At 43.1% G+C, this 14,842-nt stretch overlaps 1 protein-coding gene across 2 annotated transcripts in view; it reads right to left on the reverse strand.

The window, feature by feature from the left end:
• Positions 1–1,549: 1,549 nt before the first annotated feature.
• LOC106584586 (harmonin) overlaps positions 1,550–14,842 on the reverse strand; it is a 48,465-nt gene continuing 35,172 nt past the window's right edge. For both annotated transcript variants that reach the window (XM_014170040.2, XM_014170039.2), the window contains exons 17-20: positions 12,168–12,267; positions 11,519–11,628; positions 10,986–11,041; positions 1,550–2,676 (exon numbers count right to left, since the gene is read on the reverse strand). In XM_014170040.2, coding sequence (XP_014025515.2) covers positions 2,664–2,676; positions 10,986–11,041; positions 11,519–11,628; positions 12,168–12,267 — 279 coding nt within the window. In that variant the 3' untranslated portion in view covers positions 1,550–2,663. The remainder of the gene's footprint in view (positions 2,677–10,985; positions 11,042–11,518; positions 11,629–12,167; positions 12,268–14,842) is intronic.

Consider the following 14,842-nt stretch of genomic DNA (forward strand, 5'->3'; position numbering starts at 1 on the left):
CAAGGCCAAATCTACTAGAGTTGCTTACTGTACCAACAAGACAGTGAATGTTCCTGAGTGGCCGAGTTAGAGTTTTGACTTAAATCTTCTTGAAAATCCATGGCAACACCTGAAAATGGTTGTCTGGCAATTATTAACAGCCAGATAGACAGAGCTTGAATAATTGTGCAAAGAATAGTGGGCAAATGTTGCACAATCCAGGTGTGGAAAGACCTACAGCTGTAATCTCTGACAAATGTGCTTCTACAAAGTATTGACTCAGGGGTGTGAAAGCTGATGTAAATTTTCAATAAATTTGCAAACATTTATAAAAACATGTTTTCACTTTGTCATTGTAGGGTATTGTGTGTAGATGGGTGAGAGAAAAATCGATTTAATCCATTTTGAATTCATGCTGTAACACAACCAAACGTGGAATATAAATCAAGGGGTATGAATACTTTCTGAACGCACTGTAACTGTTTCGACCAACTCATTCAACAGCTGAGCCATCGATCAAGTGCACACAGATCCAAAACACCTACCGGTTTGTGTCGTGAGATCATAACGTTCCAAAAGCAACTGGACTTGACTCCACTGTAATTTTCAAAATTTCTTCAGTCACCGAGTGCAACAAAAAGCCACTCTAGAGAGATGATTTTCATTAAAAAGTAGGCTACGGAAGTTATTTTACAAACGGACAAAAAAATCGCAGATGTGTTGCATCTTCTTACTTTCTCCTCTTGTCTTGAATGAGTTTCTAAAAAACAACAATAAAAAACACTGAATGAAACAAACAAGAAATCACATCTGCAGAGACCAGAGTTTTTCCCTATTTGTTTTTAAACGAAGCTAGAGTCTATCACGTCCTCAAACAAAAGACAATTGGTTAACTGTCAGAAATGATTGATAGATTCCGTGACCATCTGGCGTTCTGTTCTTTTACAAGGAGCTGGCCACGGTACTGAAACTGGGTACCGAGGAGGTGGGAACGCGAGACACAATTTCTAGGCCACCTTTGTCTTGAGCCTTCGACTACTGTACACAAACCGGTTGATCCAATGCATTCACACACTGTCTATAGACAGTCACGTATGCCACCACATTTGAAAATTAACTGAACGTCATTGCCTGAGCAGTGAGCATTGCTATTACATCATCGCCTTAGAGCTCTAGGCATGCACTCCTAATTGAACTACTTAATTTGTAGACACGTGCAATTGATAAATGTACAACCAATTTCACACAGGCTACAATAATTAAGATTAATATTTTATGTGTTCCCGCAGTGTAAGTAGGACACGTCAAGTGGCCAAATGAATTACCAAACCATTAAGGGAGACCTTGCCAAGTACCGTAAAATCAGACCAGAAGTGGATCACGACTGCCCCCTGTGGACGTTAATACTTTCACAGGAGTGCATATGAGTGAGATTTAAGATATCCACAACAATATTTTAATTAATGCAATGATAGAAAGAGAGCGAGAGAGAGAAATTAAATTAACTAATGCATTAGAATTCTAGCATTATAAACTGTCTGAATCGTCTAAGTCAAGAAATTATCATCAGTCAAAGTGAACAAATACATTTATTGATTCTGAGAGCATTGATTTCAGAGGAGGGACATTGATTGGACCTCGGGTCTGCTTCTGATTACCCATTGTAACTGAATGATAATATCAAAACACCTTTAATTGGGGACTTAGGGGTGTTATTTCAACGAGAGCCAAGGGCTTGTTATGGCATACTAGAAGGCTATAAAAAATAAAATAACTCCATATATACACAGTATAAGCTTGAAGTAATTTACAGGGTAAACCACAGGCACTGTGATGCTGAAACATTGGTGGTTAACACAATAAATTACTGGCTGTTTATATGTAGTGTGTACCTCTCTGTATTTATATTTTATAGCCTACAGTTTACTCGCCATTAGTCAACACCGCTACTAACATGTTTGGGTGTTTGGCAGCTCATGCTTTGATCTATGGCACACTAGAAGCTCATTGAGATGCACTAAGCATTTCATTAGACTTTCAGCATTACCAGCTCCACTTGGGAAAGAACAATACAGGCCTGTTGACACTCGGGCTCTTCGGAGTTTAGGTTTTCACCACTGGATTGACTCAAAACTCAATAAGATACACTGCCTTTGCTGTGGCGTACTAATATGAGAAGAAGAGGGGGTTACCAGAGCCATGTATTTAGAGAGTTGGGCCACATTTTAAAATGTTGAAATAATGTTCTAATTGCAGACATTGAGTTGCACAGCATGGTTTAAATATTGCCCATATTTAATGGGGAGCTCACATGGCTGCCATAGAATTTTGTTGTGTCATGTAAATGCATAATAATGCAGTAACCTCAATGTCTCAACTCTCTACATATATGGCTCTGGGGATTATGTACCCCAGAGCCATATTATTATATATATCAGAACTATCAGAAGTATCTGTACTGGGATCTAAATGAAACTCAACAGAGGATGAAGTTCACAGACAGTTTACAGGTAGTTCATCACAGCGTGGTTCTGGTTCAACAGACTTGTTTTCAGTAATGATCAGCATTGCATTTGAAACAGTTTGATGCAGGGATTTGATTGTGACGATAGAAGTATGTCAGAGATAATGAGACAGCTGGTTGGTGGGTATGGCTTGTTTGACAGGCAGGGTGATGAAGTGACTCAGAAGAACGTCCTACAGAAAGACAGAAACAGGTGAATTACTTGGATGTCAACCGTTGAGAGCCGTAAAACATGTCTTTAGTCACAAGTAGAAGCAAGTTAGAAATAACACATGCAGATGTGTGGAGAAACCCTATAGGTCTGTGTTCTCCAAAATTAACTGATTGAATCCACTGGTGGGTTGCATTGGATTCTATTTGAGCTACGAATTGTGACCAGAAAGATTTGTTTCAACTAGATAGGTCATAATTTGGTTGGTACATGGGAACATTCCAAAAAAGTATTTGGTGGGTCATAGCACCAAAACAGTTGGGACAGTTTGGGGACCACCACTATAGTAATCTCCCAGTATACAGTACCAGTCAAAAGTTTGGACACACCTACTCATTCAAGGATTATTCTTTATTTTTTACTATTTTCTGCATTGCAGAATGATGTTGAAGACTTCAAAATTATGAAATAACATGACATATGGAATCATGTAGTAACCAAAAAAGTGTTACACAAATCAAAATATATTTTAGATTTTAGATTCTTCAAAGTAGCCACCCTTTGCCTTGATGACAGCTTTGCACACTCTTGGCATTCCCTTAACCAGCTTCATGAGGAATGCCTTTTCACAGTCTTGAAGGAGTTCCCACATATGCTGAGCACTTGTTGGCTGCTTTTCCTTCACTCTGCGATCCAACTCATCCCAAACCATTGGGTTGAGGTTGGGTGATTGTGGAGTCTAGGTCATCTGATGCAGCACTCCATCACTCCATCATTCTTGCTGTAATAGCCCTTACACAGCCTGGAGGTGTGTTGAGTCATTGACCTGTTGAAAAACAAATTGTAGTCCCACTACGCGCAAACCAGATGGGATGTCGTATCGCTGCAGAATGCTGTGGTAGCCATGATGGTTAAGTGTGCCTTGAATTCTAAATAATCACAGACAGTGTCACCAGCAAAGCACCCCCACACCATCACACCTCCTCCTCCATACTTCACGGTGGGAACCACACATGCGGAGATCATCAGTTCACCTACTCTGCGTCTCACAGGTTGGAACCAAATATGTCAAATTTGGACTTATCAGACCAAAGGACAGATTTCCACCTGTCTAATGTCCATTGCTCGTGTTTGTTTCTGTCACGTCCTGACCAGTAATAGGAGTTATTTGTATTGTAGTTTGGTCAGGACGTGGCAGGGGGTATTTGTTTTATGTGGTTCGGGGTGGTTGGTTGTTTAGAAGGGTGTTTGATGTATTATTTCCGTGTTTTGGGCTATGTTATGTTTTGTCTTTCTATGTTCATTCTAGTATTAGTATTTCTTTGTTTAGGTCATTGGGTGTTGGACTCTCAATTGGAGGCAGGTGTTTCCTAGTTGCCTCTGATTGAGAGTCCTATATATAGGTATGTGTTTGTAGTTTGTGGGAGATTGTGCTAGGTATAGCTTAGTTGCCTTACCAGCTTGTTATGAGTCATTGTGTTTTGTGTACGTGTTTATTATTGTTTCCCTTCTTTTCCTAAATAAAGAAGATGAGTACACATGATCCCGCTGCGTTTTGGTCCGACAAAGATTTTTCCTTATCGTCTGACGAAGAAGAATGTGACAGTTTCTCTTCTTTGGTTTTCCAAGATGGCGTAGCAGTCATACGTCTTTGTCCTAGCGTGTCCCTTGTATATATCTTTTTACATCTTTTTCTTCATATCTTTTAAAAATATTTTCCTAAACCTCAACTTCTAAATACTCTCCTGCAACCCGCCTCACCCAATGTGGAGTGGATCTGTTTATTTATTTTTTTCTAAAGTATTTCTATTTACTTCGGATCTGGAATCCCTCAACTGAAGCTAGCCAGCTAACTACCTACCAGCTATCAGTCAGCAAACCATTGCTAGTGGTCATCAGCTAACCTTTAGCTCGGAAAGCTCTCGCCAGTTCGAACAACGTGACTCAAACCAGAGCATAACGGACCTATTATTATTTTATATATTTTTTCCCCCCATATCCCCGGATTCCTATCGCAAACTCTGAACATTTTCATCTGGATCTTCGCAACTAGCTAACCGCAATCCCAGGTGACTATTCCTGGCTAGCATTCCATCCCGGAGCAAGCACCAATTAGCTTGAAACTAGCTTGGCCAGGGCTCCTGTGCTACCACCGAAGCCCACTCCTGGGCTACAATATCCGGACCCCTTCTACTGCCGGTACGGGGCACGGAACCCCACCGATCCTCTACGACTGGAATACCGACATAATCTGCCCGAGGATTCCAACAGGCCCCTCAGGCGCGACGTCCGCTGAAGGCCCATTCTGCTAACCGGCCTGCTAGCTATCTAGAGCTACTTGAACCCTACTAATTCCACGATTGGTCTATCGACGTCACCGCACGAAGAGGCAAAAACAGACTTACCCCCATCGCGACTTCCCCCAAAGGCTAACTTGCTAGCCCCGGTCTGCTAACTGCTAGCTTGCCTGCCCCGGTCAGCCAACTGCTTGCTTGCTAACCCGGTCTGCTAACTGCTAGCTTGCCTGCCACGGTCTGCTAATTCCTAGCTTGTTTAGCCCCGGCGTACTAACTGTTAGCTTGTTAGCACCGGCCTGCTAACTGTCTGAATCGCCGTGTCCCCAGTCAGCCCAACCAATCACTGGACCCATATGTTCACTTGGCTACGCATGCCTCTCTCTAATATCAATATGCCTCGTCCATTACTGTCCTGGTTAGTGATTACTGTCTTATTTCACTGTAGAGCCTCTAGCCCTGCTCAATATGCCTTAACCAACCATGTTGTTCCACCTCCTACATATGCGATGACATCACTTGGTTTAAACATCTCTAGAGACTATATCTCTCTCATCATTACTCAATGCCTAGGTTTACCTCCAACGTACTCACATCCTACCTTACCTTTGTCTGTACACTATGCCTTGAATCTATGCTATCATGCCCAGAAACCTGCTCCTTTTACTCTCTGTTCCAAACGTGCTAGACGGCCAGTTCGTATAGCCTTTAGCCGTACCCTTATCCTACTTCTCCTCTGTTCCTCTGGTGATGTGGAGGTTAATCCAGGTCCTGCAGTGCCTAGCTCCACTCCCACTCCCCAGGTGCTCTCATTTGTTGACTTCTGTAACCGTAAAAGCCTTGGTTTCATGCATGTTAACATTACAAGCCTACTCCCTAAGTTTGTTTTACTCACTGCTTTAGCACACTCTGCCACCCCGGATGTCTTAGACGTGTCTGAATCCTGGCTTATGAAAACCACCAAAAACCCTGAAATCTCCATTGCTAACTATAATATTTTCCGCCAAGATAGAACTGCCGAAGGGGGCGGTGTTGCAATCTACTGTATTACTATCAAAGTCTGTACCTATCCAAGTCTGTACCCAAACAATTCGAGATTCTACTTCTAAAAATTCACCTTTCCAGAAATGTCTCTCACTGTTGCCGCTTGCTATAGACCTCCCTCTGCCCCCAGTTGTGCCCTCGATACCATATGTGAATTGATTGCCCCCATCTATGTTCTGAGCTCGTGCTACTAGGTGACCTAAACTGGGACATGCTTAACACCCCGGCCATCCTACAATCTAAGCTTCATGCCCTCAATCTCACACAAATTATCAATGAACCTACCAGGTACAACCCCAAATCCGTAAACACGGGCACCCTCATAGATGTCATCCTAACTAACTCACCCTCCAAATACATTAATTAGCGCTTGATGGTTTTTGCGACTGCACTTGAAGAAGCTTTCCAAGTTCTTGAAATGTTCTGGATTGACTGAAGTTCATGTCTTAAAGTAATGATGGACTGTTATTTCTCTTTGCTGAGCTGTTCTTGCCATAAAATGGACTTGGTCTTTTACCAAATAGGGCTAACTTCTGTAAATCCCCCCTACCTTGTCACAACACAACTGATTGGCTCAAACGCATTAAGAAAGAAAGAAATTCCACAAATGAACTTTTAAAAAGGCACACCTGTTAATTGAAATACATTCCAGGTGACTACCTCATGAAGCTGGTTGAGAGAATGCCAAGAGTGTGCAAAGCTGTCATAAAGGGTGGCCACTTTGAAGAATCTCAAATATAAAATATATTTTGATTTGTTTAACACTTTTTGGTTACTACATGATTCCATTTGTTTTATTTTATAGTTTTGATGTCTTCACTACTATTCAACAATGTAGAAAATAGTACAAATAAAGAAGAACCCTGGAATGAGTAGGTGTGTCCAAACTTTTGACTGGTACTGTAGGTCAAAACGTGTAACAGTCCCGATTGACTAACGTCAATCAGAACAACTGCTGAAGGCTGGCAGAAGGCTATGTCAAGACCGATGTTACGCTACGTATGGCAGTGACCTCTTAGGACAGATCATTAGACATACACATATGTGCAGTATGTCTATGACTCTAGAAGACAGGCACTGTGTCATTCATTGTGAAATGAAGTGTCTAAAATGAGAGGTATGAAACTTGACTTGAAGCTGGTGTGTCCTTGTTTCTGATTGACAGTCACATGAATTAGATGCATAGTGCACAAGAACAAAAAGTCCACCTCACCTAGTGCTAAACAGATCATGGCAAACATCCCTTCTGTCAGGGGCAAAGGGGTGTGTGGGGGTAAGGGTTTACCCTCAGGTCAGGATGGGAGTTTAGGGTTAAAACTGGAGCCGGTAGCCGTGTCTGTACACTGATGCACTGCCTTCAACACCTTTCTGTTCGCAGTGGGACTGACTGATGCTGACTTAGGGCTGAACACACACAGAGACGCAGACACAGTCGGACAAACACAGTGGGACAGACACACACGACATAGAGACATGAACATGGACAGATACACAGTCTGACAGACATACACAACACTGACCAGGTTCCTTGAGGGAGTGGCCATCTAGCTACAGTCTGACAGACATACCCAACACTGACCAGGTTCCTTGAGGGAGTGGCCATCTAGCTACAGTCTGACAGACATACCCAACACTGACCAGGTTCACTGAGGGAGTGGCCATCTAGCTACAGTCTGACAGACATAGACAACACTGACCAGGTTCCTTGAGGGAGTGGCCATCTAGCTACAGTCTGACAGACATACCCAACACTGACCAGGTTCACTAAGGGAGTGGCCATCTAGCTACAGTCTGACAGACATACCCAACACTGACCAGGTTCACTGAGGGAGTGGCCATCTAGCTACAGTCTGACAGACATAGACAACACTGACCAGGTTCACTGAGGGAGTGGCCATCTAGCTACAGTCTGACAGACATACACAACACTGACCAGGTTCCTTGAGGGAGTGGCCATCTAGCTACAGTCTGACAGACATACCCAACACTGACCAGGTTCACTGAGGGAGTGGCCATCTAGCTACAGTCTGACAGACATAGACAACACTGACCAGGTTCACTGAGGGAGTGGCCATCTAGCTACAGTCTGACAGACATACCCAACACTGACCAGGTTCCTTGAGGGAGTGGCCATCTAGCTACAGTCTGACAGACATACCCAACACTGACCAGGTTCACTGAGGGAGTGGCCATCTAGCTACAGTCTGACAGACATACACAACACTGACCAGGTTCACTGAGGGAGTGGCCATCTAGCTACAGTCTGACAGACATAGACAACACTGACCAGGTTCACTAAGGGAGTGGCCATCTAGCTACAGTCTGACAGACATACCCAACACTGACCAGGTTCACTGAGGGAGTGGCCATCTAGCTACAGTCTGACAGACATACACAACACTGACCAGGTTCACTGAGGGAGTGGCCATCTAGCTACAGTCTGACAGACATACACAACACTGACCAGGTTCCTTGAGGGAGTGGCCATCTAGCTACAGTCTGACAGACATACCCAACACTGACCAGGTTCACTGAGGGAGTGGCCATCTAGCTACAGTCTGACAGACATACACAACACTGACCAGGTTCACTAAGGGAGTGGCCATCTAGCTACAGTCTGACAGACATACCCAACACTGACCAGGTTCCTTGAGGGAGTGGCCATCTAGCTACAGTCTGACAGACATACCCAACACTGACCAGGTTCACTGAGGGAGTGGCCATCTAGCTACAGTCTGACAGACATACCCAACACTGACCAGGTTCCTTGAGGGAGTGGCCATCTAGCTACAGTCTGACAGACATACCCAACACTGACCAGGTTCCTTGAGGGAGTGGCCATCTAGCTACAGTCTGACAGACATACACAACACTGACCAGGTTCACTGAGGGAGTGGCCATCTAGCTACAGTCTGACAGACATACCCAACACTGACCAGGTTCACTGAGGGAGTGGCCATCTAGCTACAGTCTGACAGACATACACAACACTGACCAGGTTCACTAAGGGAGTGGCCATCTAGCTACAGTCTGACAGACATACACAACACTGACCAGGTTCACTGAGGGAGTGGCCATCTAGCTACAGTCTGACAGACATACCCAACACTGACCAGGTTCACTAAGGGAGTGGCCATCTAGCTACAGTCTGACAGACATACACAACACTGACCAGGTTCACTGAGGGAGTGGCCATCTAGCTACAGTCTGACAGACATAGACAACACTGACCAGGTTCACTGAGGGAGTGGCCATCTAGCTACAGTCTGACAGACATAGACAACACTGACCAGGTTCACTGAGGGAGTGGCCATCTAGCTAAAATCACATCAGAGTTGACACATAAAGAAGTGAATTAAAACAGTACGCCCAGCATCTACTTTCAGTTTAATCATTGTGAGCATTTGTAGGCTATGCATTCACATTTAAAAAAATGTAATTGAACCTTTATTTAACTAGGCAAGTCAGTTAAGAACAAATTCTTATTTACAATGACAGCCTACCGGGGAACGGTGGGTTAACTGCCTTGTTCAGGGGCAGAATGACAGATTTGTACCTTGTCAGCTTGGGGATTCGATCCAGCAACCTTTTGGTTACTGGCCCAAAACTCTAACCACTAGGCTACCTGCCGTCACATAGATTGTACTATATGTTGAGTTGATGGAGTGATTATACTACATGTTGAGTTGATGGAGAGATCATACTACATGTTGAGTTGATGGAGCGATTATACTACATGTTGAGTTGATGGAGAGATTGTACTACATGTTGAGTTGATGGAGAGATTGTACTATATGTTGAGTTGATGGAGAGATTGTACTATATGTTGAGTTGATGGAGAGATTGTACTATATGTTGAGTTGATGGAGAGATTGTACTATATGTTGAGTTGATGGAGAGATTGTACTATATGTTGAGTTGATGGAGAGATTGTACTATATGTTGAGTTGATGGAGAGATTATACTACATGTTGAGTTGATGGAGAGATCATACTACATGTTGAGTTGATGGAGCGATCATACTACATGTTGAGTTGATGGAGCGATTATACTACATGTTGAGTTGATGGAGCGATTATACTATATGTTGAGTTGATGGAGAGATTATACTACATGTTGAGTTGATGGAGAGATTATACTACATGTTGAGTTGATGGAGAGATCATACTACATGTTGAGTTGATGGAGAGATCATACTACATGTTGAGTTGATGGAGCGATTATACTACATGTTGAGTTGATGGAGCGATTATACTATATGTTGAGTTGATGGAGAGATTATACTACATGTTGAGTTGATGGAGAGATTATACTACATGTTGAGTTGATGGAGAGATTATACTATATGTTGAGTTGATGGAGAGATTATACTACATGTTGAGTTGATGGAGAGATTATACTACATGTTGAGTTGATGGAGAGATTATACTACATGTTGAGTTGATGGAGAGATTATACTACATGTTGAGTTGATGGAGAGATTATACTACATGTTGATGGAGAGATCATACTACATGTTGAGTTGATGGAGAGATTATACTACATGTTGAGTTGATGGAGAGATTATACTACATGTTGAGTTGATGGAGTGTTTATACTACATGTTGAGTTGATGGAGAGATTGTACTATATGTTGAGTTGATGGAGAGACTGTACTATACAGTGAGGGAAAAAAGTATTTGATCCCCTGCTGATTTTGTACGTTTGCCCACTGACAAAGAAATGATCAGTCTATAATTTTAATGGTAGGTTTATTTGAACAGTGAGAGACAGAATAACAACAAACAAATCCAGAAAAACGCATGTCAAAAATGTTAGAAATTGATTTGCATTTTAATGTTTATTGTTATTCTGTCTCTCACTGTTCAAATAAACCTACCATTAAAATTATAGACTGATCATTTCTTTGTCAGTGGGCAAACGTACAAAATCAGCACGGGATCAAATACTTTTTTTCCTCACTGTATGTTGAGTTGATGGCAAATGTACTTACTCCTCATCTTCGTATTCTTTTGGAGGTGACACTGCTATCACCAGCTCAATCCAATCCTAAAGACACACAGACATATAAAGAAATAAAAAAATCTATCACGTTTGGCTCATATAACATCTTCCTAAAACTGTGATGACATGTCTATCCCTCTTCCATACAGTATTTGTATGGTTACAAAATATCACAAAAGACCTATTGGTAAAATTGAATCCACCCCTCCTCTCTCTTCTCCGCCCCACACCTCCCCTCTCCTCTCTTCACTATAAAACCAACTGGTCTGATTGTGAATGTTTTGATTGGGGCTGGCCTTTATAACCATATCAATAAAACTCATGTACGGCAACAAATGACCATCAGTACAAATGATCAGGGTAGTACCAAACAATACAGCATCAATATGATACATGTCTGTTTAATGAGAATAGTCATGAGCGTAAGCTGCCTAACTCATCGATTAGGCTGTGAGAAATACCCGCCAGTATTTCTGTTAGAAGATATTGTTGTCAGAGTTGCTGTAAAAGAGACAGTAGTACCCCTCCACTGTTCCAGGCCAAGTTCAGAGCATTCTCTCCTTCTGTCAGTGAGGAGTCAGTCAGGACCTTCCCATTCACAGCCATCACCTCATCTCCTGGTACTATCCCACCTGGGGAGGCACACACACACACACACACACACACACACACAGGCACACACACACAGGCACAGTCAGGACAATAAACTCATGAATTGCTGTCTGCATATTTTTTTTACAAACCACAACCTTAGTGCTGCCTATGTAGATAGAATGTTTGCTTTGGAACCAGATCCCACTCAATAGCCTGGGATTAGTTTCTACTATAACGTCTCCAAGAGGATATGAAATGAGTCAGCCTGATGAACATCAGACTGAGAAATTGGGTATAATACAACTTTTCTCATTACTATTCTGAAATCATACACAAAACAACATTCCAACTTTATTGTTAACAACAGAGCGTAAAGAAAGAGATTCATGTTTGTCAGGTTCTTTATATGAAGCCAAAATCAATCAAGTGTTGAAACACAAAATCATTTGTCTATGTACACCAACAACAACAAAGGATAAAAATCAGTATTGATGAATTGCATTTTGAATAGAATGCTTTAACATATACAAATGGGGTTGCTTTCTTATGGACTTCGTTATGACATTTATGGACTCACCATGTTTGTCTACTGAGCTTCCATCATAAATGGCAGATACCACTAGCTTTCCCAGAGGGGAGTCTACACCCCCCTCCACGGCCAGATCAAGTGGTCCAACCTAAGGTAAGAGAGATCAAATCAAATTGTATTTGCCACATGCACCCAATACAACAGGTGTAGACCTTACAGTGAAATGCTTACTTATAAGCCCTTAACCAACAATGCAGTTTTAAGAAGAAAAAAAGAGTGAAAAAATGTGTATTTACTATAATAAACTGGATAAAAAAAAACGTATCTATAAAATAAAACATAAAAATAAAACATAAGAAAAATATAAATAATTAAGGAGTAACAATAAAATAACAGCAGCAAGGCTATATACGGGGGTAGAGAGTCAATGTGGAGACTATATACAGGGGGAACCGGTATAGAGTCAATGTGGAGACTATATACAGGGGGGTACCGGTACAGAGTCAATGTGGAGACTATATACAGGGGGGTACCGGTACAGAGTCAATGTGGAGACTATATACGGGGGTACCGGTACAGAGTCAATGTGCTGGGGCACCGGTTAGTCGAGGTAATATGTACATGTAGGTGGGGGTGAAGTGACTATGCATGGATAATAAACAGAGAGTAGCAGCAGAGTAAAAATGGGGGGACGACGACAATGCGACGACAATGCAAATAGTCCGGGTAGCCATTTGATTAGCTGTTCAGGAGTCTTATGGCTTGGGGGTAGAAGCTGTTAAGAAGCCTTTTGGACATAGATTTGATGCTCCGCTACCGCTTGCTGTGCTGTAGTAGAGAGAACAGTCTATGACTAGGGTGGCTGGAGTCTTTGACAATATTTTGGGCCTTCCTCTGCTCTTGATGGTGCAGCAGTAGAACCTTTTGAGGATCCGAGGACCTATGACAAATCTTTTCAGTCTCCTGAGGGGGAATAGGCACTGTCGTGCCCTCTTCACGACTGTCTTGGTGTGTTTGGACCATGATAGTTTGTTGGTGACATGGACACCAAGGAACTTGAAGCTCTCAAACTGCTCCACTACAGCCCCGTCAATGAGAATGAGGGCGTGCTCCTTCTCCTGTAGTCCAAAATCATCTCCTTTGTCTTGATCATGATGAGGGAGAGGTTGTTATCCTGGCACCACATGGCCAGGTCTCTGACCTCCTCCCTATAGGCTGTCTCATCGTTGTCGGTGATCAGATCTACCACTATTGTGTTGTTGGCAAACTTAATGATGGTGTTGGAGTCGTGCTTGGCCATGCAGTCATGGGTGAACAGGGAGTACAGGAGGGGACTGAGCATGCACCCCTGAGGGACACCCGTGTTGAGGATCAGCGTGGCAGATGTGTTGTTACCTACACTTACCACATGGGGCGCCCCGTCAGGAAGTCCAGGATCCAGTTGCAGAGGGAGGTGTTCAGTCCCAGGGTCCTTAGCTTAGTGATGAGCTTTGAGGGCACTATGGTGTTGAACGCTGAGCTGTAGTCAATGAATAGCATGCTCACATAGGTGTTCCTTTTGTCCAGGTGGGAAAGTGCATTGTGGAATGCAATAGAGATTGCATCATCTGTGGATCTGTTGGGGCGGTATCCAAATTGGAGTGGGTCTCGGGTTTCTGTGATAATGGTGTTGATGTGAGCCATGACCAGCCTTTCAAAGCACCTCATGACTACAGACGTGAGTGCTACAGGTCAGTAGTCATTTAGGCAGGTTACCTTGGTGTTCTTGGGCACAAGGACTATGGTGGTCTGCTTGAAACATGTTGGTATTACAGACTTAGACAGGAAGAGGTTGAAAATGTCAGTGAAGATATTTGCCTGTTGGTCAGCGCATGCTCGGAGTACACGTCCTGGTAATCCGTCTGGCCCTGCGAATGTTGACATGTTTAAAGGTCTTACTCAGATTGGCTACGGAGAACGTGATCACACAGTCATCCGGATTAGCTGATGCTCTCATGCATGTTTCAGTGTTGCTTGCCTCAAAGCGAGCATAGAAGTTATTTTGCTTGTCTGGTAGGCTCGTGTCACTGGGCAGCTCGTGGCTGTGCTTCCCTTTGTAGTCTGTAATAGTTTGCAAGCCCTGCCACACCCCACGAGTGTCGGGGCCGGTGTAGTACGATTTAATCTTAGTCCTGTATTGACTCTTTGCCTGTTTGATGGTTCGTCGGAGGGCATAGCGGGATTTCTTATAAGTGTCCGGGTTAGATTCCCGCTCCTTGAAAGCGGCAGCTCTACGCTTTAGTTCAGTGCGGCTGTTCCCTGTAATCCATGGCTTCTGGTTGGGGTATGTACATACAGTCACTGTGGGGACGACATCATCGATGTACTTATTGATGAAGCCAGTAAGTGATGTGGTGTATTCTTCAATGCCATCGGAAGAATCCCGGAACATATTCCAGTCTGTGCTCGCAAAACAGTCCTGTAGCTTAGCATCTGCGTCATCTGACCACTTCCTTATTGAGCGAGTCACTGGTACTTCCTGCTTTAGGTTTTGCTTGTAAGCAGGAATCAGGAGGATAGAATTATTGTCAGATTTGCCAAATGGAGGGCGAGGGAGAGCTTTGTACGCGTCTCTGTGTGTGGAGTAAAGGTGGTCTAGATTTCTTTCCCTCTGGTTGCACATTTAACATGCTGGTAGACATTGAAATTACATGTAATCCATTCATTACATACAATTTAAAGCT

This window comes from Salmo salar, chromosome 23 (assembly GCF_965601325.2).
Source record: "Salmo salar chromosome 23, fSalSal1, whole genome shotgun sequence".
Taxonomy (NCBI): domain Eukaryota; kingdom Metazoa; phylum Chordata; class Actinopteri; order Salmoniformes; family Salmonidae; genus Salmo; species Salmo salar.